Genomic DNA, 26,579 nt, shown 5'->3' on the forward strand with positions numbered 1-26,579 from the left:
AAAAAAGGATGGAAGAAAGTTAAACCTAATTATTTCAGCACAAACTGTGTGAATACAGGCACAGAGCACAATATGTAGCCTGCAATATCATAGATTATTTGCTAACCCCTGTAATTATAGACATAATATAATCAACATTTTTCATCTTTGACTTTGTGGCCGTTATTGTTGTCTCGGATAAATGCGTGTCCTAGCAACTGTTACTAAGGGGAGGCGGGAATACGTGCAAACCACGTCCTGTCTGTGAGTCTGTGCGATCATTATTCAAGGAAACTGACCAATCAATTTTACCGCGCGCGGCCAGTCCCGCCTCCGTACAAGGTTGCCAAGTCTGAGTAAATCCTCCTTGGAATGTTCAACTTGCGCGTATAAAATGTGTATAAATATTTTATCAGAATAAAAATATAACTTGGTATTTTGTTATGGTATCTGACTCATTGGAAAATTACTGTTTTTAGCGTGTCAAAAAAACAGATATAAATGAGTAATGAGTTATTATTAGGTCTATTATTATTGTTGTTGTTATTTCATTTTTATTTTATTATTATTATTATTATTAATTTGCTCCTGTAGTTATTGGAAAGGAGCCTGTCAGAGGAACCTATTAGTGAGAGGGCACCAGTACCAGTATTTTTTTAAATAATCTATGCGTATTCATAATGCAATACAGAAATTATAATATATTTTATTATATTAATTAAAATATATATAATGCATTATATATTATTTTATACATAATTATAGTTATACAAATTATATAAGTTAAATCATATAAGTACAATTTGTTAGTTCAACAGTAAACGTGTTTTCATTTACAGTCCAAGGGGGAGAAAGCTAAGAATTACTATAGTATAACTATTGTGCATCCATTTTTGTGCAATCGTGTAATTTTATATACAGGAACAAACAACTATTATAGCCTATTATTACATTTGCAGTCAAAATCCACTAGGCTTGAAAACACTAAAAAAAAAAAAGATGGATATTATTTGGGGATCTGGCAACCTCTCGCGCATCAGCGTTCACTGTGAATTGGTCTGAACCACACGCGTCTTATTTTCTCGTTGCTCAACTAAAATTTCGTCTCTTAAATTGTTCGATTTGCATGCCATGTAACTGATATTTCCAGAGACAGACATTTACACGGGTGAAAGCTTTTGTCCGGAAAAAAACAACATTCAAGATGGGTTGCGCTGGATTCACCTGCTCCAAGAATTCCCTGTGCGCGCTCAACATCCTCTATGTAGTGAGTAACCATCGCGAGACTGGAACATCTTTATCAGCCTTTGTCATGACATTAGCACATCTGCTTTACAAATACTCATACAAGAGGTGTTTCTGTGTGGCTGTACTGCAGTGCTCTGTGTCTCAGGATTCATGTGAATTATTTAGAGACATTCTTTGTGTGGAATGAGGCCGATGAGCGGTTCTGGTTTCAGAATATCATCCCGGTTTCCTCGCAGCTCGTCTGTTTTGGCGAAGTCGCATCCTGCTTTTGTTCTACTTATGCAGATATCCTGCTTCATTAGTCTGGAGCTGATACTGAGTGCTGATTAAGCACTTGTCTGCGCTCGCCATTTGCATTAGATTAGAAAGAAAACATTATTAGCACCATTCTCTTGTTACTTTAATAGGTGGAAGCAGAAGCTCAGGGGTCATTTCTCTTTATTGGTCAATGAGAGCAATATGGACATTTTTACATTTTAATATTTGTGTTATAATGTGTGCTTGTGTTTTATTGCTCAAGTGGCACCACAGCTGTTGGTGGGCCATTCGCAGAAAACGGTGCCATTTGTGTTCCCATGAATCACCACTGACAGAATTAACAGGAACCTGAACCTAGTCACATTATTTGATGGATTTAACTTTAACTGTGTGTGTGTGTGTGTGTGTGTGTGTGTGTGTGTGTGTGTGTGTGTGTGTGTGTTCATTTAATTAGTCTATCAATTAGTAACTTTTTAGTTTTTCCTAGGCTATAACTAGGTATTTAAGAATCTGTCATCATTATTAAAAAAACATTTTGCATAAAAAAGTTGACTACTTAACTGAATATTATAGGGCATGTCTCCTTTTGAATCGGGAAAATGTAATGCATATTATATAAAATATTGAAAATCAAAGCACTTATGTATAATAAAATAAAGTGGAATCTCCTGAGAATGACTATAATAGTTTGATTAATATTTTGATTTGGCTTTCATTATATTTTCAGTTTTAGTGCTTTTGAAATTTTATTAGGTTTTTTTAGCTTTAATTTATATTTCAGTTTTACTTTTAGTAACTTGTTTATTTCACTTAGTTTCCAATGAAACATTTCTAATTTTCATTTAAATTCCATCTAACTGTGTTTTATATCTATAACGTTATCTCCATTAATGAAAGTGTTTTTTTAATAGTTTTAATTAACTCTAACAGTACTGTTCCTCCCTGTCCTCAGATGGTGAGTTTGCTGATGATTGGCATCGCCGCCTGGGGCAAGTGTTTTGGGTTGGTGTCGAGCTTCCAGGTGGTGGGTGGCATCATTGGAGTAGGGGTCTTCCTCTTCTTTGTTGCCCTAGCTGGACTTATTGGTGCCATGAAGCACCACCAGGTTCTGCTGTTCTTTGTATCCTTTACTGTGATCATCCGGTGCTCTACATCTTATTTGTTCAGGGTTTGAATAAATGCAGAAAGAATAAATAATTTTAACTGTACTTTTGCAGTAATTATGTTAGGGTCTGAAAGTTAACGATGTGATGCATGTTTGTATGAATCCTCATTTTCTTCTTGTATCCATGCTTGTAGTGTCCAGTTTCTTTCTCTTAAACTGGACACCGCTGGAGACAAACTGTGTAATCAGTCCAAAAATTATTAATTGGAACAAAATAGTTAGGTAATTATATTGGTTTTCTTTCTAATGTATCAAAAAGTTTCTAAATGTTCATGTAAGTATTTTAAATGGCCTCATGCAAACAAAGCAGTGGGTGTGTTGAATATGTCAGGTCTTTGCATTGTATTCCATGATATGCTCTGTGTTTTTCTTCATTGCTTTTGGAGATGACAGGATTATGATCTGCTCATGTAATGCATTTCACTCTGTGACCATCGAGTGGTGCAGTTAACATGACAAATGAGTGTGCACAACAGTGTACCACTTGCAATATAAAAAAAACGGCTCTCAAATGAAATAAAATGAACTAATCCCAAGATGAATTTGGGCCATTACTAAAATGTCCTGGAAGAAGCTTATATATGATTACACACTGTTACTCAGGGAGGAATAATTGCATTGTTCCGGTAGTTTGTTAAGGGATAGGAAACTATTTCAGTATATTACATTCCATACTCAATAAAACATAAAATAAGTTATGTTTGTATTTTAAGCATAGTTTACAGCGTAATACAGTTCTGCATGTCATTGCCATTTATTATTGGATTTCAAGAGAAAAACCACAAACAATTACCAAATGTGCCTTAATTTACTTTATGCCTTGTTGAATCTAATTTGGTTTTATTGAAAGTTCTGATTTTCAATTCTACTGAAGATAGTGGTAGACATGGTGTTAATAGTTGCATTACTCTGAATGTTTCTGATTTGTATTACATTCTTAATTCATTGACAATAGTACATGATCATCCTGTCCCTGGTGTTTGTAGTTCAGTTTTCAGTGTCCAGTGCGTGTCTGGCTATCAATGAAGAGCAACAGGTAAGACTGATTACTGTACTTCACTATAATATTCACATATTAATCCACTCTGGTGCTCTTCAGTCTTAGAAATGTGTTAATATAAAGTACCATTCAAAATTTTGGGGTCAATCCAATTTTTTGAAAGTAATGAATGCTTTAATTCAACATGAATGCATTAAATTTAAAATTAAATCAATAAGTATTTATAGCATTTATGTGACAAAAGATTTCTATAAAATAAAAATAATGCTGTTCTTATTTATCAAAGAATCCTGAAATAAAGTATCACGGTTTCCACATAAATATTAAGCAGCAGCATTGATAATAATACAAAATTAGAATGATTTCTGAAAGACATGTGAAGACTGGAGTAATGACGTTCAAAATTCAGCTTTTCATCACAGGAATAAATTATGTTTTAAAATGTATTCAAATAGAACAGTTATTTTAAATGGTAATAATATTTCACAATATTACTGTTTTACTGTATTTTTGATTAAATAAATGCAGCCTTGGTGAGCATAAGAGACTCAAAAACTCATTGTCCCTAAACATTGGAATGGTGTGTATGTAAAAGTAGACATATATTTGGTTCTCCCAATAAATGGTCTAAAATTAACTTTTTTGCTAAACCTGTCAATAGATTGACTGTATAAACAGAGTCTTTTGCTTTTTATTGATTGTTCCATATTGTGTTTTCTCATGAGTTTCATCCCTGTGTTTAGAATCACCTGTTGGAGGTGGGCTGGAATAACTCTCTGACCACTCAGAGGGACGTGGAGAAGAGTCTGAACTGCTGCGGTTTCTCTCACATGGATATCAGTGGAAGCTGCGCCGCTGTAATTTCCTCTGATACACAAGTTTCATTGTTCTTTTGTAGTGTTCCTGTAGCATTGCATGTGCTGAATGATATAAATGACACTTGTGTGGGTGATAATGATTGTGCTACTAATTTGCATGCTGATGATAGCATAACAAACTGCAAGTTTGTGACATGTTATCACGTAATTTGTTCTATTATAATAACTCTGTACTCTTGTCAATGCCTTTTTTTTGCCCTTGTGCAGCCCTGCTTTCATTACAGCACTTGCACCACATGTGCAGCAAAGATCCAGGAGCATGCCGGCGAGGTGCTGCGCTTTGTCGGAGGCATCGGCCTCTTCTTCAGCTTCACTGAGGTCAGCCTGCTAAACTAACTCCTGCTTTCACTTATTTCTGATTCTTCACTGCATTTTACTGAATTTCTGGGTTTTCCTGATCTTTCCTCATTGCCAGGCATCTTAAAAATATTTGTAATTATTACAGAAAAAGATTTCAAAAAGTATGCAGGCATTGTAAATTTGCTGAAAATGTACTCCCCCTCAGGCAATTAAAGGTGTATATAAGTTTGTTTCTTCATCAGGACAGATTTGGAAAAATTTTGCATTACATCACTTGCTCACCAATGGATCCCTCTGCAGTGAATGGGTGCCGTCAGAATGAGAGACTAAACTGTTGATAAAAACATCACAGTAATCCACACGACTGCAGTCCATCAATGAATAACTTGTGAAGTTAAAAGCTGCATTATTGTAATAAACAAATCCATCAAGACACTGAACTTAAAACCATTGCTTCCAGCTATATCACGAGTCCTCTATCAATAACATTGCTTTGTCCATTGAAAAACTCATCTGAATCAGGAGAGAATTATGCACAGGTGCACAATTATGCATGGTTTACAAATGATAGTAGATAGTAGTAAATATGTTGGTGCTTATTGTTTTGGGACGACAACAGGGAATGCACTTTTTCACAGGAGAAATCTATGGATTATTGAAGTTAAAATGCCTTGGTGGATTTATTAATTGCAAACACACCGCTATTTGCTTCACAAGACATTAATCGATAGACTGGAGTCATGTGAATTACTTGTGGATTATTGTGATGTTTTTAATCAGCTGTTTGGACTCTGACGGCACCCATTCACTGCAGAGGATCCTTAAATTTCTCCAGATGTGTTCAGATAAAGAAACAACCTCATCTACATGTTTCATTTTTGGGTGAACTATAGTTTTAAATGGTTAACTTTGAGTTTCCTGCTTGTTTCAGATCCTGGGAGTTTGGCTGACATACAGGTACAGAAACCAAAAGGACCCACGGGCGAATCCCAGCGCCTTCCTCTAGGTTTGATTCTTACGATGATTGTCTGGATTTGTCGTCTGACCACTGGATTTCTCATTGGAGCTGTTAAAGAGTGCGCGTTTGCTTTTACTGAAGATGAGATCAGCCTGTGTGTTCTTGCTGCTATTTATTAATATGTGCTTGATTTTTCAAGAGTACAATGTGACAGCACTGTACTGTACGTTATGAGGTTTTTTACTTATGCTTGAAGAATTCCTCTCAATGAAAGAATAGAACACCAAATACCAGTATGCAGTACACTAATGGGCTAAACAACAAAGACCACTTGATTTTATGTTGAGAGTTTTATGTGGTAAAAACATAAACAGAAAATGAGCTGCTGTGATCAAAACATGCAGTGTGTGAGCATGACACTATTTATGTTGACAGTTTATATATGCTGAAAATATCAAAATGTATCCATATCAATTCCACATCAATTTCTTATATTAAATGCACATGTTATCAATTAGCACGAATGATAGCGTTAAACTGAAGTTGCTCGGAATCACTATAATGCAATAAAGTTGCAAAAAAATTGTTAGTATGCTAGATACACTACTGGACTTCATAATTAGTATGAAAATGCAAATTGAAAAATTGATAGAAGAATGTTTTCTTGAGCACTGTTTAATGATCTCAGATTTCATTTTATTTTCCATTATGTGTGTGTTAGTTTACCAACTTGATTTTGTGTATCGTTTTAGCTTCTTGCATGAATTCCTCATTGAAATGTACATCTATATCCAATGGTTCTGTGAACTACGCTCTCAAGCATTTGAAATCAGAAAAAAAAAAATAAAGACCCTGTGAACACAATTGTGCTTTGGCCAGTTTTGCCTTTGTATAACTTAATTGTTGGGTTTCTGCATTACTTATGGCTAATGCTTTTATTGTCTGAAATCCTTTTAATGGAGTATTTCAGAAGAGCAACTTCCTCCAACCTCTAACCAATCAGAGACTGACACCCAGACCAAGAGCTCGTTGTATAACAAAGGCAGCTAGTAACCAGGCAACAATATGACTGAGGAAAACATGCTGCTTGTTACTCTCACTCCTCCCACCAGGATACTAGCCGGAGGAGGCTCCGTTAAAGTGACAGTGTGCACAAACTAGCGGTAGCCATTGACTTCCGTAGTATTTTTTTTCTCTCTCCATAATATGGAAGTCAATGGCTACCAGCAACTATTTGGTCACCAATATTCTTGTAATTATCTTATTTTGTGTTCAGCAGAAGAAAGATACTCACACAGGTTTGGAACAACTAGTAAATGATGACAGATTTTTAATTTTTGGGTGAACTGTCCCTTTAACTGGAAAACCCACATGGCCTCTGCTTTGAATAAACAAATTACCAGGAGAAACGAATTTTCAAACAACTACATTTATTGAAAAAAACGTGAAAAGAAAACCTTAAGTCGTAACAATCTACTCAAAGAACTATTGTATTTTTGTACAGGGCTTTACAGTGCGTTTCATGCCGTCAGTAAACAAATGACAGAATAATAGTGACTCTCAGGGAAGTCATATCCTTACGGTGGGCAAAAAGACTGGGCTTTTGTGTTCACAGCTCTACCTTCAGAAACTTCAAGGCTCTTTGCATGTTGCTCAACACTGGAAACAAAACCAAACGAATGGAGCTGTTAGTTTGTTGACGTGAAATAACTCATTTTGGCATTAAAACAGCTTTCAGACTTACAGAGTTTCATATCGGCGGGTTCATAGGCGTACAGGCGGTTAGCATAGCGGCCAGTGATGTCTGCACGAACAGTCATGGAGGGATCTGGGGCACACGAAGGATATGAATCATGTATGCATACTTCATAATGTGTAGCATTAGTTATGTATCAGTCATGATTAAATCAACTCACCAACAAAGAGGATTCTGGGAACGTACTGGCCATCAGGAGACAAGTGCTTATCTGTGGTCTCATACTGTAAAAAAACAAGGCAGTTCAATTTATAGACATAACAGACAGACTAGAACCTACAGATCAATACACAGACTGCATTATACATTAATTATGAGCATTACTTCTGTTGCAGTATTTATAAAGCTTTGTTAATGTTAGTTATTTATAAAAATGTTAGCCATTGAGTAATAGGCCTGTTAACTTACAGTGTTTAATTTCGTATTAGAGGATAATGGAATTATCATGAACTAAGATTAATGAATGCTTTAGAAATATTTGAACTAGTGTAGGCTAATTGTTAACAAATGGTAAAGTGTTACTCACCACCAAGTTCAAGATCACAAAATCATCATCAGCCAGCTTCTGGATGTCTTTATCCTCGGCGAAGGCCTTCTTCAGAGCTAATAAAATTATATAAAACATGTACAAATAAAATAATAATACAAACATGAAGCAAAACAGAGAATTTTAAACTAACCAACAGTGAAAATGTCAAAATAAAAGTCAATCCTTACACTGGCTGTGTGGACAGTCCTCCAGATGAAAGATGACCATGAGGGGCTTGTTCCTATTAAACAGATTATAACAAGTTGTAATATACACACAGAAGTATGTATTATTAAACACCATATTCTATAATTCTGTATAATACAAGCATTTCTCACTTGGATCGTGACCAAAACAGAGCTTCCTCGTACGTCTGTGCCCAAATCAGCTGATCACCCCATCCTGAAAGGAAAAGAATACCAAATATGAATCCTAAAGACCAACATCTACTCAGCCAATATGGATGATGACTGCTACTATATCAGTATTGCACAAAGTGAGGTATGAGAGAGCATTTTGCACGGTAAAGAACTAGAATAATTTCTAACAATTCTCTTATAAGCTACAACTCATATGTAGCTTCAGTTGTGCTATTCTGACAGCTCACTAAAGCAACATCATTTTACAAAAGCTGCTAAAAAATAATATTCTGGGATGTTTTCATGAAGCTGACCTCTGGAGAGAGTCTGAGGAATCCTCCTCTCTTTCTTGGGAGTGGTCTTCTCAGGCTTCCCGATGGCAGAAGACAAGGTCACCAGGACCAAGAGCACTGAGAGTATTCCTTTAAGCATCTTCACAAGCTGAAAGAACAAAATATTTCGATAAATATTTGTTAGAAAATGACAAAGCATGATTTTAACATCAGTCCCAGCGGTTAATGGTGTTGCACACACTTGAAAGCAACCTGCAGCAAAGCCTCCAGAGAAATATAGCAGCACAAAGTCCCTGTAATGTGGAATCCTCACCTGTTCTCGGCTTCTCTGTTGAGTGTGTTCAGACTCCTGGTCTCTCTCTTTCTCTCACCTGTACGGCTCTTATACCTGTTCACCTGAGGCTCCGCCCACCCCTCTTCTGCTCTGGAATGCGATTCTGCACTTTAATGCTATTCAGCCTTATTTTGCAGGTCAGCTGATAGTCTTGAGCTATTGAAGACTAGCATGATTGGGCTTTTTGTGATTGGCTGAGCTCTGATCCGTGATCTCAGAGGGGTACATTAATGAGCTTTTGTAATTTGAGGAATGACGCGGTGTTAAAATAAGAAACCTGTTTATTATGCATGAATATCTTGATGCATATTTTTATCATATTATCATCAAACCCATTGAATCGATAGATTTGAATCTAACTGTACAGTATGTTTTTGAATAGTTTATAATTGCATCTGAATTAAATATACTATTTGCATATAGGAATATTTGGATATCATACCTTACTAGTACATTATAATCTGTTTTCTGTAATAGAATAGGGTGTGTATTGTATACAGGATTCTTAATAGTCTATATACAATCTGTAGTTTGCTGGTGAAATCCTGCCTTGCAAACATTTGCTTAATGAAGCGCTCAAAAGGAGGTTTCTTGAACTCCGTTCCTTTAAAAGGACTGACGTGTACTTAAGACGGCTGATTATGTATGAAGATGACTTTTGGTGTAACTTTCTTCAGTGTAACCTTTTATTATTATTATTATTATTATTTAAAAAAATAAATCACTTTATTTTCATAATTCTTTTTTTTTTCAATTATTTTATTTTATTTTATTACATTACTTCTACCACTTTTCCGTACTAATTCTAATAAAGGAAAAGGATCACCAGTGACCTTTTATTTTAATAATATTTCAATTGTTTTTTCGTTTTTTTTCTATTCTTACTTCTACCACATTTCCATACCAATTCTAGTATAGGAAAAGCATACACTTTTATGTTAATGGTATTTAAATTATTGTATTTTATTTTTATGTTTATTTTATTACTTCTACAACTTTTCTGTACTTATTCTAATGAAGAAAAGGCATCACCTTTTATTTTAATATTTTTATTTATTTATTTTATTGCTTCTACCAGTTTTCTGATCTAATCCTAATAAAGGAAAAGCATCACCTTTTATTTTAATAATATTTAAGTTATTTTATTTTATTTTCCATACTAATCCTAATAAAGGAAAAACATCACCTTTTATTTTAATAATATTTTATTTTATTACTTTAACCACTTTTCCGTCCTAATTTGAATAAAGGAAAGGCATCACCTTTTGTTTTAATACTATTTCAATTATTTTGTTTTGTTTTATTTTATTTTGTTTTGGTTTGTTTTGGTTTATTACTTCTACCTCTTTTCCGTACTACTTCTAATAAAGGAAAAGCATCACCAGTGACCTCTTGTGTAATAATTTGCTGATGACAGTTGTAAACGTTATTGTGTAACATCCTCTGTCGAGTTGCTCAAACGTACAGACTATGTTAACATTTCCTGAGCAGGTAAACTGGAGAGGTGCATGTTTATAGCTGATTTCATCTCTGAAAATGACTTTCTCTGAAACGAAGGCCTGACGAATCCTCTTTCCACTAGCGGCTGTGGGATAATGTGACGGCGGAGGATCAATGGTGTCTTTGTGCCGAGTGGAATGGAGTCAGGGCCTCCACGGCAACCAACACCACTCAGACTCAATGAATCCAGTCTTTTATGACTTCACTCTCTGTCCTTCAGCTGGGCATTCACTGCCCCTATATTGTGCTGAACATGATGTGCTGCTAGTAAGTCAACTATTTCTTTGACCCTTATGTCAAAGGTGCTTAACCTTCAGGAAATGTATATAATAATAATAATGAACATATAATGATAGCACAAAATATATAATAAAATAACATTAGTTTAAACAACACAATCATATGTATTTTAATCATTTAATCTTACTTTCTTCTGAAAGAAGTCTCTTATTCCCATCAAGCCTGCATTAATTTGACCAAAAATAAAACTGTAATATTGTGAAATATTATTCAATTTAAAGTAAATATTTTTCTATTTGAATTAATAATTAAATGTGATTTTATTTATTAACCCTAAATAAACTATTATAAATGAACCCTAACCCCCTATGGTTTCCTAAGATGAATTTTCAGCATCATTACTTCAGTCTTCAGTGTCATATGAAACCAATATAATTTATTCATATGCTGATTTGCTGCTCAAGAAACATTTTATTATTAGTTATATTATTATTATCAATGTTGAAAGCAGTTGTGATTCATATTTCTGTGGAAACCATGCATTATTGATTATTGATGCATTATTTCTCAGGATTCTTTGTTTAATAGAAAGACCAAAGGTCAGAATTAATTTGAAATAAAAATATTTTGTATAAATTAATATAACATACACACACAGTATATATACTGTATATAACATTTATATTAATAAAATGTAAATATACAGGTACATCTCAAAAAATTTGAATATTGTGAAAAACAAATCTTGTAACATTTCAAAAAGTGAAACTTTCATATATTTTAGATTCATTACATGTAAAGTAAAACATTTCAAAAGTTATTTTGTTTTTAATTTTGATGATTAGAGCTTACAGCTCATGAAAGTCAAAAATCAGTATCTCAATATATTAGAATATTTACATTTGAGTTTCAATTAATGACCATCACTACAGTATAAATTCAGGGTATCTCTTGCTCTTTGAAACCACAATAATGGAGAAGACTGCTGACTTGGCAATGATCCAGAAGATGAACATTGACGCCCTCTACAAAGAGGGTAAGTCACAGAGGGTCATTACTGAAAAGTGTAGCTGTTTACAGAGTGCTGTATCAAAGCATATTAAATGCAAAGTTGACCGGAAGGAAGAATTTGGGCAGGAAAAGGTCCACAAGCAACAGGGATGACTGCAAGCTTGAGAATACTGTCACGCAAAGCTGATTTAAACACTTGTGAGAGCTTCACAAGGAGTGGACTGAAGCTGGAGTCAGTGCATCAAGAGTCACCACGCTCAGACGTCTTCAGGAAAGGGTTTACCAAGCCACTTCTGAACCAGAGACAACATCAGAAGCATCTTACCTGGGCTGTGGAGAAAAAGAACTGAACTGTTGCTCAGTGGTCCAAAGTCCTCTTTTCAGATGAAAGTAAAAAACATTTTTTCATTTTGAAATCAAGGTCCCAGAGTCTGGAGGAAGAGTGGAGAGGCACAGAATCCATGTTGCTTGAAGTCCAGTGTGAAGTTTCCACAGTCAGTGATGATTTGGGCTGCCATGTCATCTGCTGGTGTTGGTCCACTGTTTTTTCTGAAGTCCACAGTCAACTTCATGCTTCCTTCTGCTGACAAGCTTTATGGAGATGCTGATTTCATTTTCCAGCAGGACTTGGCACCTGCCCACACTGCCAAAGGTACCAAAAGCTGGTTCAATGACCATGGTGTTACTGTGCTAGATTGGCCAGCAAACTCACCTGACCTGAAGCCCATGGAGAATCTATGGGGTATTGTCAAGAGGAAGATGAGAGACACCAGACCCAACAATGCAGATCACCTGAAGGCCGCTATCAAAGCAACCTGGGCTTGCATTACACCTGAGCAGTGCCACGGGCTGATTGCCTCCATGCCACGCTGCATTGAGGCAGTAATTAATGCAAAAGGAGACCCAACCAAGTATTGAGTGCATAGAAATGAACAAACTTTTCAGAAGCCTGACATTTCTGTTTAAAATATCCTTTTTTTATTAATCTTATGTAATATTCAAATTTTCTGAGACACTGAATTTTGGGTTTTCATTATCCGTAAGCCATAATCATCAAAATTTCAAGAAATAAAGGCTTGAAATATTTCACTCTATGTATAATGATATAATGATTTATATATGGGTTTCCCTTTCTCAAATGAGTGACAAAAAATATTGACCTTTTTCATGATATTCTAATTGTTTTAGATGTACCTGTAAATATATATTGTATTCATTTTGTAATGTATTATGTAATATTGTCATATAAATATTTTGTATAATTTAAATATGATTTAGAACTATTATATATTATTACTAATAGAACATAATTTTGCTTTTAATACATAAATATATTTAGTAAATATTTACTGTCACTTTTGATCAATTTAGTCCTTGCTGAAATAAAATAAATCTCACTGACCCCAAAACTTTTGCACAATAGTATCTTTACATTTACTTACATTTATTTGCACCCATTACCAAAATTAGTTACTTGTCTGAATACATCTTAAAAACCTTGTTTGATTTAGTTCTTTTATTGAAATAAACATTAAACAAACAGATTAAGTCCTTGGAAATAAAAGATGAACATTTGTCAACAGCAATCTAGTATAGCATCACCATCACAAAACTGCTTGGATGTTTTATACACAGAAAAGATCTAGATTTTTTTTTTTTTGGTAACATTTTTCCTGTACAGTGGCTGGGGACACACTGAAAGCTTGTAAAAATGAAATGAACGTTACATAGGATGAATGAATTGCTGAGGTGTCCTTAACTCTAAATGATCCTTCCTGCACCTTGCACGCAGGCAGAAATTCTATGAAGCCGAAGTCAATATTTGTCCTTAAGGGCTGGGTGCACAGACCACTCCTGATCGCACACACTCCAGCAGCCATCTGCACCGACTTCGCCCTGAGAACACGGATCTGACAGACAGGAAGGCAAACGCACCGCAAAGAACTGTTAGCGATTTAACCGGACTGCCATGGGAGAGGGAGGAAAATTCAGTGGGATTGCGTAGAATCCTAACGTAACGCTGTTTGACATATTCAAACAACGAGGCATTTAGAGGCTAAAAAAGCAAACAGGCACTGAGAGAGAGTGGTCATTATACATTAACACTTGCTCCGAAAATAAAAGTTAATTTGAGAGAAAACAGCACGTTCCGGTGAATTTCGTAATGTTTATTAATTTACAAGTAGAAAAACACCTTACATTTCTGAATGTGCCTTTTATTGTGTTTATGCGGCGCTCTGGCACATAGACATCTCTCCGACAACAATAGAAAAAAAAAAAAAAAATCTGACTTGTATCAAAATAAAATCATGGGAAAATAGTAAATCCAACAAAAAAAGAAAAAGAAAATCGAGTCCCACAAGAGACAATGGCCACTGTTTTCACAGAAAACACATGAATACATTTGGCCTTGATGATAGTGGTTTGTAGCCCAGGTTAGGCTCAGTTGAACACTGATAGAGCAGGACAGACCCACACGAGTCCGAACATGAATGCACAGCAAATCAAGCCATAGCAACAACATCAAGTAGGAAATCATCACTAATTCTCCTGATTGTCACACTACACAGAACAGTTGATATTTCTTTAGCAGGCTAGGATCACTTTCCATCACAAAGTATCGATTCAAGTATTCAATGGGACTTCAAAAATGCAAAAGGTAGCAGTTCTGAATAGTATTAACCCCTCGCGTACATAGCATTTCCAATTCGGGGCAAAAAGAGAACATAATGCCAATTCAAGAATACATTTCAGTGCAGCGGATTTATGTGTATTTTTGAAACTAAAAATCGTGGACTGAAAAAAAACAAGGACCACATGTGAGGCACTTTTCATGCCAACTGAGGGAAAATCTGGAAATTCGAAAGTATCTACACATTTCATAGAAGTACGGTTTCTCCCTCTTCAATAGAAACCTGAAAATAAAACATCAAACAGAACGGCAACCTCAGAGGGTCTGAATTCAACCAGAAAATCTTAAAATAAAAGTTCTGTGCTGTAATAACTTTTCGAAGTGTCAATTTCATTCACTGATGTGTGAATTATAATTTAGAAAACTGCACATCTAGTATCTTGGGTTTTGGCCACCAGGAGAATCTTAAGGAACTGTATGCCACTGGCTGAAGACAATTATTTACATCGTGTCCTAGTGGTTACAGAGTTATGTAGTACAATCTTTAGCAGTCAGGTCAGTGGTACACAGAATCACAATAAAAATATGCATATCCAGGAAACACTATTTACATGTAGGCCGCAAAGTCAAGTAATCTGTCTCTTCATAGAGGATCTCAGATCTTCTCACAGCTTTCCAGATGAGGGAAAGTAGTGTAAAATGGAGAAGAAATATCAATGTTCAGATCCAATGAAGCAACCGTACAGTTGGAGGAAGCAGGTGGGATTGTGCTGTCACAGACGCAAACGTCCCGTTTCAGTTTCTGTCCACGAGGCTCATTTTGAGTCCTGTTGCCTACTAGTGGTGAGTTCAAGGAACAGCAATTTTTGGTGTGTTAGTGTCCGTGCTGGGGAGGAAGCGGTGGTCCGTTTACACCGGGGTGGTAAAACGCACAGTTATTTTCATACCGACAATTTCCCTTCATCATGAAGTGGCGACACACTGGCCTCTTTGACATGTCTGAAATTAAACAATAAGATTGTTATTTACATGCTCATTTTAAATGTTGGAAAATTAAAAGGCATTTGGTGGTCAAACTTACCACCCATGTTGTTGTGTCCCCCGCGTGGTCCACCGCGTCCCCCTCGTCCTCTGAAGCCCGGATCTCCTCCTCTCCCTCTCCCCCGGTGGAAGTGTCCTCCCCGGTGTGGTCCTCCTCTCATGGAGTCGTCGCCCCAGTAGTTGCCGTTGTCCGCCCCGCGGCCCTGTGGACCAGGCGGAGGACCCATCATGCGTGGGCCGCCAGCGTTGAAGGGTGGGCCGTGGCCGTGGGGAGGAGGAGGAGGAGGATGGTTAAAATGTGGTCCAGGGGGCTTGTTTGGAGGGAAGCCACCATTCATGGGCATCGGCATGTTGTTCATGTTCATGCCAGGGCCAGGGCCATGGCCAAGCAGACCCGTGTTCACTATAAAATGAGGGAAACAGAACATTAAATATGCTGCTTAACCATCATGCAGTTATTCCTCAACAAAGCATGTTGTTATGGTTAACTAAAACTAATAATAAAAGGCTTTAGTTTATCGCAATAAATCAGAGATAAAATGAAAGATATTAAATGAAAAAAACTCAAAAAAACTAATGAAAATTAAGTCAAATAAAATTGTGAAAAATTACTTTAAAACTGAAATAAAAATAAATTAATTAATTAATTATCAAAGCATGTTACAAAATTACAAAAACGTGTTAATTGAAATAAATCAGAAAAAAAAAAAATTGTAATATAATAATGATATATTATAATAATAATAATAATAAAAATGAAAAACAAAAACTTCATTAGAAATACTGATTGGCAACTAACTGATATAAATACGAAGTAGTACCGAAATTACTGAAACTAAAACTGAAATTAAAGCTGAAAAAACTAATAAAATCAATAAAATTAAAACCTTAACGTTTTGGTTAATTGCGATATTAAATAAAATATAAAGATTGTTTATTATTGTAATAAACAATTAAGAGTAAAAATATTAAAATAAGTTTAAAATTAAAATTATTCAACTAAACCTGAAATAAACTAAAATAAAAAGTATTTAAAAAACATAGCAAAAAAAAAAAAAAAAAGCTAAAACTTAAATGTAACAAAAGAAAAGTTTTTAAATATGAATAAATATTGCAATAGTATATAAACAACACTAAATAGCGATGAAAACAGTTGAAAGAGAGCAAACACGTACTTGGCGGAGCATTGGGAGGTTGGTTCTGATTCTGGTTCTGGTTCTGTTGCAGGGAGCCCAAAAGCTGCTTGATCTTATCCGAGAAATCAGGCTGTTTGATCAGGTCCTCTGGAGATTGGTTAGATCCCTGAGCACCCTGAAAACCAGAGGAGATGCTTAAAATAATGGTAACGTTCTCATGGTAAATAACATGTACATATCCATTAAATCTTACCATGATAGATGAGAGCAGTTCCTGCACGTTAACAGCGGGGTTGTTACTGGCTGGTGGGGTGTTGCCTTGTGCCTGAGGGCTGCGGCCGCTGTTGCCCAGACTTCCCATGAGGTTAGCTAGAACAGGAGGCAGCTTGGAGCCTTCATTAGAGCCTGAAGAACCGCCGGAGGCAGCAGCGTCAGCGGGCTCCATGTAATTCTCCTCCATACTGCAGTCCTACAACACCACAGAGGAAAGAGGTCATCAACATGCCGCATTTGATACTTCAAAATGAAAAAAAAAAAAAAAAAAAAATGGAAGTGGAAAGCATATGACAAGGTAATTAGCTGTCTTACCTCATCCAGTGGGATGAGACGAGGAGGCATGGGCTCATACGGCTCAGGGTCTGGCTCATGAGGACAGTCTGGAACACTGCAGAGAGGGAAACAAACCATGTATGTCCATTTAAAGCTCCTAAAGACAGTTCTAGCCCTATTTACTTTATTCACCAATGTGGAGGATTCATTTGTGCAAGGGTTTTAAACATCTATTAAAAACTTTTTTGTTAAAGCTAAAATAAAATTAGATGAAAATCCTATTTTTAATAGATAAAAAAAATACAAGAAAATCCTAACAGGAGAAAAATAAATAAATAAACCTACAGAGAAAAAAAACAAAAAACAAAACAATTGTTAAAAATTAAACTAAAATTACAATGAAAACTGAGAATACTTTTTTTATAAAAAACCATAATAGCACATAAGTAATACTAATACAACTATTTGTGCATATTATTCTAAGTAGTAAATAATATGGCCCACTTTTCATGATCCAGTCAAATCCAAATGGATTCCTAGCCTACATGTGAGTTTTTATACACGATATTGTGGGCATTAAATGTAGTTTCATGCTGTGAACAATCACTAAACATGACACACTACAAGAAAAAAGGCAAAAAAGTTTGTCTTACCTCTCTTTGCTGAGGAAGATCTCCTGCAGAATGCCCATCTCTCGGTCTCTCTGGATCATCTTCTCTCTGCTGCTGGAACCAGGAATGACCAGGCTGCCTATGAGGGTCAAGGGTCGCGGAGGAGTCCAGGGCACCCTCTCCTCCATGGTGTCGTGAGAAAGACGACGAGCCATTTCAAACGTGTGCCTGTCCATCATCAGCTCCCGCTTAGCCGCCTCGCCGAAGTCCTTAATTTTATTAACGTTCACTGAGATAGAGGAAAAAAGAGTGATGATTATTATTGAACAAATCCCACAAGTATTTTCAGATATTAATAGTTTTATATTGTAATGATATTATTTATTTTACTGTATTTTTTATTGAAGAGAAAAACCTTACAGACCTCAAACTTTTAAACTGCAGTGTAAGTGAAGAAAGTGTTGCTTTACCTCTCTCAGTCTCATCCAGGTCAAAGTAGAAGTACTCTTTGAGATGATCCTCTTCCGCCCACCGAACGCTTTTCTTCTTCTTTCCTTTCTTAGTCAGACCCTCCTCCTCACCGCGAGGCTCAGACAGAGCATTGGGTTTGTCACCTTAAAACATGAAATAAGGCATTTTAAATTCTTTTGTTCTTTCATACGGCTCTCAGTGAGGCTGTGGCCAATTTCTATGCAGCTGGACTCACCGGTTTCCACTGCATCAGCATCCTCTGTGGGCACGGGTGTGCCGGGCTGCTCCAGGTCTTGGTTCTCATGAGGAGGTGTCTGAGATGAGGGCGTCTCAGGGGAAGACGGTTTGGCCTTTGTACCCGGATACGACTCTGGCCTGCCATCAAACGGACAGGGCTGTGGAGCACAAGAGAGATGAGTGGGTTTGTGATTTTGGAGGTCTGGAGAAAATTAAAATCCATGAAGCATAAACACAAATGAGGGTTGTCTGATGTGGCACACCTTGTTAGTGGTAGGGGAAACTGCTTTTGTTTTCTTTTTCTTGATCTTGATGCCAGGCACTGGAGCGGAGTTGAGGGCATCCAAAAATCCAGTTGCTTCCATCGCTAAAAGGAAAATGGTGGATATTAAGCACCAGTCGGAGAGGAAACTCTAGTCTCCTTTTTTGCAGATTATCATAATCATACTGCTCATATTGCTGAATGGGCATACTCACGCTGTGCAGGTATCAGTTTGACTTTGATCTCTTTGGCAGAGTTGGGGGTGGTGTTAAGGGGCTTGTATTTCTTCTCCACTGGTGGTGCATCAGTTGGCGATGTGCTGAATGAACAAAGTCAGAGTTAAATGATTAATTTTCAAACCCTCCGAAGTAAAACTGCATTCAAATTCATTCAAATTATGAATCAAATGAGAAGGGGCCGATCCTGGATTCCATGTGCCTGTTCAAGAGAACATGGTGTGTCCACTTACCTTGGTCTTTTGAGAACAGCTGGCTTGATGTTGTATTTGTCTCCAAGCAGGGGTGCAGAGGGGGTTTTCTTTACAGGAACTGGAGCTGGACTCTCCACCTCCAAACCTAAAGACACGATATTTAAAGCAAATGTAAACAGATCATTTTTAAAAGTGTGTTATATACACACACACATACATACATATACGTATATATATATATATATATATATATATATATACACACACATACACACAGGGCTGGACTGGGACAAAAAAAAAAATCGGCCCTGGCATTTTGGCCTAGACCGGCCTACTACATACGATCAAAATAATAAGTATTATTATTATTGTAACAAAGTATTATTACTTCGTTACAATACACCACTGTGTGTGTGTGTGTGTGTGTGTGTGTGTGTGAGCGAGAGAGAGAGAGCCCAAAAGGGGAGTTGTTTAAAGATGTGATTGGGTCAGCCCAATTTCAACTAAGAAAATAAAAGTATAGGCTGCTAAGAGTTTTATGGGCCGATCAGACAAATATGGTATGACAAGATGTATAGGCCCGGGCCAAAAAAGTACGTCGGCCCAGTGGGAAAATGCCCGGTCTGCCAGATGGCCAGTCCACCCCTGTATATATATATATATATATATATATATATATATATATATATATATATATATATATATATATATACATACATACATACATACATACACACACAAATCATTTATAGTGTTTTAAAATAGCTGAAATATAATAATAATAAATAATAAATGTTAAAAAATATTCATAAATATAAACCTGAACAAAACTGTTTTTGATAAAGTTAATAAAATTAAATATTAACAGTTTCAGCTAACAAAATAAAACATGCATATAGCAATTTATATAAAAAAACCTCTAAACTTAAACAAAAAAGTAAATAAATGTTGCATTCTTGGCAACTAACTGAAATAAATTTAAAGTACTAGAAAAAAAAAAAGTTTAATAGGAATATTTAAAAAAAAATAAAAAAGTCACAAACAAAATTTAAATTAAAAATGTAAATGTAATATAACCTAATTAAAATCATGAATAAATACTGAAAACATAAAATTACTAAAACTATAATAAAAATATAATAACAACACCTAATTAAAATAACTAAATACTATAATGTTATATAAATTATAATAAAATAACATTGGTGACTAACCTGTAGAGCGGATCTTTGCGTGACTTGGAGCATAAGCTTTTGGTTTGTCTTTCTTCTTCTCCTCATCTGCTCCTTTTTCTCGGGGCTTCACCTCTGGACGTACTTTTCCATCCTCCCTTTTCCGTTTCTTGTCTGATGGAAAACAGACTTGGGTTATTTGCCAATAATGAGAACCCCACTTTCTAATAATTCCTGTTAAAAGTGCATTAAGTCTACTTTAACAAAAAACAGAGTGACAGAAGACAATGTAAACTGGAAACCCTACCATTGGGTGACGCTCCACTGGAGACGCTCTGAGAGCGGATAATAGCCATCCAGCCCTCCACCAGCACTGACGCCAGCTTCCTCAGCTCTGAGAGAAAGAGAGGAAGAGTTCAAACCTGAGCTCTGGAAGACAGTAAGCAGACTGTCTGGCATTGATTCATAGAACATGTGCTCTTACCTTCTGTCTCGCCGCTCTTGCTCAGATGTTTCACCAGCTTGGCTGTGTTGTTCTAGCAGGAGAGAAGACGACAGACAGAGAACAGGTGTTAGAAGACTGCAGGGGCGTGCGTGTGAGTTTTATGGGCCGTGGTGTGGGGAAGTACCTGTTTGAGGTGGTCCACAGTCAGGGGGAGTTTCTGCAAGGTGAGCAGTATGAGCTGCAGCAGGGGGGTGTTAGTGGTGGTCTTTGAGTAGGTTAGCCAAGAGTTCAACAACTTGTAGCCTCCAACTCGAATAAACCTAAGCAGAAGAGATAGAGTTAAGCATTACCTTGAGAACAGAAATGTTTCAAATGTTTCTTTTGATGGATATCATTCTTACCGATTAAGTATATCATGTGATTTTGTCTGCAGTAAGATGTTCAGATACATGCATCTGCTGACCATTTTATGCGAGGCCTTCATGAGACTGTTTGAAAAGAGGAAAATATATTAGAAATAATATAGGTTAATGGAATGAATGGCTTTTTAGAAGGTATCCAGAAAATAAAACTGGTACAGCGTCTCACCTGAAGACTTTAGCAACTCCCTCAAGGCTTCGTAGCTCTCCATCCTTCCCCAGCAGAGCTTCAACTCCTTTTAGCACCTCTCTGGGGTCCACAGGGCCCACGGCCATAGCTGCTGACTGACAGAGGGAGAGAAAACAGGGGTTATTCATGTGCTTACGCCACTGGGGAAAATCTGGATATGACATGAAATCACCCAGTCAATACTGAAATAATGAGATCATGGCACTTCAAGAGAGCTCACTGGAACAGCACAAGGACAATGTTGAATCTTTGAAAAGTTCCTAGTAACGCACATTTAGCAAGGCGACTGTGGATCTGAAATAACTTTGAAACAACAAATTCTGAAGACATTGGGAACAAAAATGGTCACATGACAGAACAGCTGCTGTCAACTCTGCATGTATGCACTCAAAGAACGGAGAGAAACTTCTAGATGTTTTATATACTGTACTCAATCAGATACGGATATCTGATCAGTTTTCTGGCTCACACCTGATGCGATCTGAAATCACAAGTGCAATCATGACCACAGAACAAGCTGTGTCCATTCTGTCACAACAACAGAAAGTAAAAAAGTCACGTCTTCATTAATAAACACACTACTTCAAACAGTTGGTTCTCAAATTCATAATGTTTCATCACTTAGAAAATTATGTTATTGTAAAATAAGGTGGGACTTAGATTATTACTAGAACCCCCCCCAAAAAATAAATATTATACTCCAGCTGACTACAAAGGATCCTTCCTGGTAAAAATAAAATGTTTAATATATGATGTCTGGTGGACTGTGAATATTTACTGGACTTTCTGTTACTAGAAACTGGAACAGGCAGCTGGTACAACTGTTATAGTTTAACATCTGACTGCAGACTGAATTATACAGCGTTCATGTAACCATCTTCTAGAATAATTGAATAAGTCTGTCACTTATTTAATTATACGAGAAACTCAAACTGGATGACTGGTTATGTGAGCGCTGCATAATGTAGTTCATAATTTGAAATGATGAAAGATAAACATATAAGTAAAATGTTATATTACATGTGTCATGTCACCGTGTTAAACCCACCTGCTTTTTATATACATCGTACATTACCCATAATAAACATCACAGGTACAAAGGACATGTAAAATAATATAATGGCTGTGATCAGTAATGTGCATTCAGATTATTATATAATTTAAATAATAATTACACAAGAGCAGAAATAAGAGAAAATACCAAATTAAAATTTGAGAATGCACTTAAGAGTTAAACATAGTTTTTATCATTTCTTTTATTAGGAATTAAGTAATTTTTTATAGTGATGACACTTGTAATCCTCCAGAAGTTCAATTGTAGCACAACTAATAACATTTATCACAAGTATGTCAAGAAAAACTAGAGAGGGCACAGTAAAAGTATTCAAATGATTGACTGGATTTTCTTGTTTATCAGAAAAGCATTGTCACACATCAGCTGTAAAGCATACAGGGACTCTGGCATTAATATTATTTCTTCCTTCCTTGTTAGACACTGCGGTGATCCATCTGTCTATAACCTAACATCAACAGATGAAAGATCCTATAATAAAATGAGATGTTTGTTAACACTTTACAATATTATAAAGTTACACTTATATGATAAAATCCGAATACATGAAAAAAATATTACAAAGACTTTACCCATATCCACAATTGTCATTGCTATGGGGTTGATGGACTTAAAATGAGTAGGACCCACTTTAGCTTAAGTGTCTTTCAATTTAATTTAACACTTAAATTACAAATTTGATACAATGCACTTATTGTGTACATACTTGTTTTTACACTGTACTTATATTTTAAAAATATCTGCATGTAATTATTTTGTAATTGCATCAACAGAACCTACCACTAAACCCACCCCAACCTAACCTTACCAGTTTTCCACCTTAATGCTTTGCAATACACAATAAGTACAATGCACCAAATAAATACACAAGTAATAAAATATATATGTTTTTGCTGAAAGTACATAGTAGTTAAATACACCTAATATAAAGTAGGACCAATGTGTATAATACTTTTAAACAGTAAGCTTTAAAAATTTGTCAATAAAACTGCAGGTTTTTAAATATCAGTGCATTAACTGGACCTTTTTATTTATGTTTTATGTATACAGAAGTCTAGAACCACTAGGTAGGGGGGAAAAAATTCACAAAATTATTTTTTGATGTGCCTTAGTGAGTCTAGTCCCTCATTATATTTTTTGCTGTATTAGCTAAATTTTTCTTTATTATGTAATATTACATATTACCCCAATTATTTTGTCCAAAATAAGTGTTAAATTAACTTTAATATAATTTTGAATTAATAAAGCAAATCAGGAAATAAATATATAATGAAGGAAAGACTTGACTTTTTACTCTTATGGATCAATATCCAGTTGCAAGAAACTCCTTAAGTAAACAAGTGTATTATCACTAAGGGTTAACTTAAGGGGTTTAGTGCGACTGAGCACAAGACTTTCGAAGTTGTATGTCGCCACCATGTGGTTATTTCTAAACATACACAAGTACAGAAACGGTGTATTTGCCACGCAGCACTAAGAAATGCAAGTATCGAATGTGATCAAGATATATTACAATACAGAAACAAGTAGAATATAAGAAAAAATGAGATGGATATATGCGAGTGATAATAATATCTGACGTAGATAAGTTAATTACAAAGAGACGGGTGAGGGCAGAGTGTTTGTGGTCGAGAGAGAGAGAGAGAGAGAGAGAGAGAGAGAGAGAGAGAGAGAGAAAGAGAGAGAGACGTCACTTGCCCTGCCCACGCGGAGCAACAGCGAGTATTTCTGCCTTCAGTTCCTCTCACTACAGCACACTTGACTGGACACCGGCGAGACTAAACAACTAACTTACAGCAGGAAATGAACAACGGGGCGAATTACACATGAAATAGAAATATATATACACCGAGTGTATATCGATTTTTACGACTGTTAAGCATGCAAGTGTTTAGCAACGCTTCTACATAATTTCCAAGACAGTGAAAATGGTCTACTAATGTCGAAAAAGTTAGAATTTACTCACTTTTGATCGTGTGAGAAATCAGGTTTTGTCTTACCCGTAACACTGTTGTTGAAGAACTTTTTAAAGTCACAACCGACCTCCTTAAACACGGAACAATACACACAATTCCTGGAAACTCACAGTTATCATAACAAGAACAAGTCAACAAGATTGTACATTGACTGGAAAGAAAAGATTAACATTGTATCTGTCAGGTTTCTGATGGAATGCAGATGTGAAGAAACACACTGTTAGCTTTTACATTACACCCACCCTGTCCTGTATAAGACTCTTCCTACAGATCAACTATAGATCAAGTTCATCAACCTACTTTCACTTTTTAATCGAGTGTAACATAAACAGATGGCACCTTTAAGCAAAATAGCACGATGGTTTTGTGTTAGAGCTCGTCAACACAAAGCATCCAGTGTTGGTCTCACTAAAGGCCAGTAATATGAATTTATGCATCTGCTCAATAGTGGCCACAGGGGGATTTGATCTGCCATCTGTCGAAGTCTCCCTCTCTCATATAGCAGCTCGCCCTGAGCCGACTGCGGCTCCCCTGATTGGCTGAAGTCAGCGGTAAACCACGCCCACTATCTTTAACCACTTGTCTTCGTGAACGGGTGTCTGGTCGCCATCTTTGAATTCCCAACAAGTTTTTAAAAACACAACGGCTATTTCCCCCCGCCTTACATTTGTCTCGCTCGTTTACAAAGTGCTACTATATTTACCCCGCTAGCGACTCACGGATATTAAGACGATACCTCGAGCTGTATATGGGGATGATGGCGACGCGAGACATCCGTTCCGAACTACAGTATTTCCCGTAGATCCAGTCACAAAAACAAAGCCACCATTGCCTCGAGTGATCCGAGCAAAGGACAACCCGTCCGCCATTTTAAAGCAAAGTCGACAAATAATACTATCTACGCACTCGTTAAGCACAGAACACAAAAAAATGCAATCTTTATACTCAGACTGCTATGCATTTTTTAAAATTATCATTGCCTAGGGAGGTTTATTTCACCAAACTAGCTCAACGGGTAGCCAGTTCCGCCAACTAAAAACATCTAACGGCATTATTATGAACAAAATGTTGCATTCAGTCTCTTTTTTCTCTCCGTTCGGCTAAATCCACAGGCGCCACTTGGCAATCTTTATGTGCAGATTGCGTTGATTGTTCCAGTGAGCTCTCCTCTGAAAAGAATGCGGTTAATAAAAAAAAGTCCCACTTCCTGGCTCTGCCTATGGCAATCTTTATGTACAGATTGCTTATGATCAGCGATGGCTAGCTTATTATTCGGTGGTTTATCGTTACTTTAATAATCATTAGGATTGCTCCGTCTCACACACAAAGAGAAGCAGGGCGTTGAAGCCGCTGCTCGGTCTTTGCGGTGTGAGCTCATACACTAGCTAGCTCTGCCTCGCTTTATCTCAGCATGCTCTGCTTCTAGAGACTGTGGCGCAGTTAGGTCGCCTCGCTCGATACAGATAGGAATTTATATCTGGAATCAATTTCAACACAGACAACTGTTACGTAGTTTCGATTCAAATTGGTTTGAAAGAACACTTACTATTAATACCTCTCCTCTGCGTCTCGGGTTGCTATTAATATATTGTGCTTAACAGCAACAATTCTCAGCTTTTTAACAGTTTAAGAGAACGTAAACTGTCATGACTTTAGCATTATTAGCTGAAAAATGGCATAATGGGCGGGATTGTGGTGGCTGAAATTGAGCTTTTCCTTCTTGAACAATCTGGAGCAAAAAAAAGTAGTAAGCGAATGTCCGTTACTCGAGTAGAAAAAATGAGTTTTTGGGGCTTTGATCTTCGCACACAGTTGAAAAATCCTCGACGCCAGATCTTCACTGAGACCGACTCGGACCTGAAACGAAACAACAGCACAAAGAAACGTTAGAGAAAAACGAATGTGTGGCGGCGGAAATCCAAACAACGATTAAAATGTCGTTTTGCCGATAAAAACTGATGTGGTAGCCGAACTTTGGGATAAAAATCGTCGTTTAAATCGCAAAAAGATGGAGAACCGTCCTCCGATATGACACTTACCTCAGACAAATCCAGGAATGCTCGAGAAAGGGTGGGACTCGGTATATATAGTTCTGACGCTTTTTGCGTCATCCCGGGCTCGCGCGCGT

The 26,579-nt window shown here is 36.5% G+C and overlaps 3 protein-coding genes across 3 annotated transcripts; 1 reads left to right on the forward strand and 2 right to left on the reverse strand.

The window, feature by feature from the left end:
* Window positions 1-1,024: 1,024 nt before the first annotated feature.
* On the forward strand, window positions 1,025-6,649 carry LOC306847322 (tetraspanin-13-like). The gene is made up of 6 exons (XM_079381213.1): window positions 1,025-1,246; window positions 2,438-2,605; window positions 3,606-3,686; window positions 4,394-4,507; window positions 4,736-4,846; window positions 5,760-6,649. Exons 1-6 carry the CDS (start codon window positions 1,184-1,186, stop codon window positions 5,832-5,834), a joined length of 612 nt encoding a protein of 203 aa, XP_079237339.1. The 5' UTR covers window positions 1,025-1,183; the 3' UTR covers window positions 5,835-6,649.
* A 452-nt stretch (window positions 6,650-7,101) lies between these two features.
* Window positions 7,102-9,225, reverse strand: LOC306847121 (anterior gradient protein 2 homolog). The gene is made up of 8 exons (XM_079380906.1): window positions 9,037-9,225; window positions 8,745-8,871; window positions 8,410-8,473; window positions 8,260-8,312; window positions 8,069-8,145; window positions 7,703-7,766; window positions 7,531-7,614; window positions 7,102-7,445 (listed from the first exon to the last, which is right to left on the reverse strand). The coding sequence occupies exons 2-8, from the start codon at window positions 8,860-8,862 to the stop codon at window positions 7,396-7,398; spliced, it is 510 nt and encodes a 169-aa protein (XP_079237032.1). The 5' UTR covers window positions 8,863-8,871; window positions 9,037-9,225; the 3' UTR covers window positions 7,102-7,395.
* Window positions 9,226-13,312: 4,087 nt separating this feature from the next.
* Window positions 13,313-26,513, reverse strand: LOC306846949 (serine/threonine-protein phosphatase 1 regulatory subunit 10-like). Its single transcript, XM_079380669.1, has 19 exons — window positions 26,491-26,513; window positions 25,998-26,308; window positions 21,383-21,498; window positions 21,196-21,282; window positions 20,979-21,114; window positions 20,834-20,885; window positions 20,657-20,743; window positions 20,392-20,523; window positions 19,217-19,322; window positions 18,963-19,066; window positions 18,749-18,852; window positions 18,484-18,643; window positions 18,248-18,391; window positions 17,820-18,066; window positions 17,206-17,281; window positions 16,871-17,086; window positions 16,657-16,792; window positions 15,522-15,884; window positions 13,313-15,439 (listed from the first exon to the last, which is right to left on the reverse strand). The coding sequence occupies exons 3-19, from the start codon at window positions 21,487-21,489 to the stop codon at window positions 15,315-15,317; spliced, it is 2,382 nt and encodes a 793-aa protein (XP_079236795.1). The 5' UTR covers window positions 21,490-21,498; window positions 25,998-26,308; window positions 26,491-26,513; the 3' UTR covers window positions 13,313-15,314.
* Between the last annotated feature and the right edge of the window lie 66 nt (window positions 26,514-26,579).

Source organism: Barbus barbus (genome assembly GCF_936440315.1).
Source record: "Barbus barbus genome assembly, chromosome: 27".
NCBI classification, from domain to species: domain Eukaryota; kingdom Metazoa; phylum Chordata; class Actinopteri; order Cypriniformes; family Cyprinidae; genus Barbus; species Barbus barbus.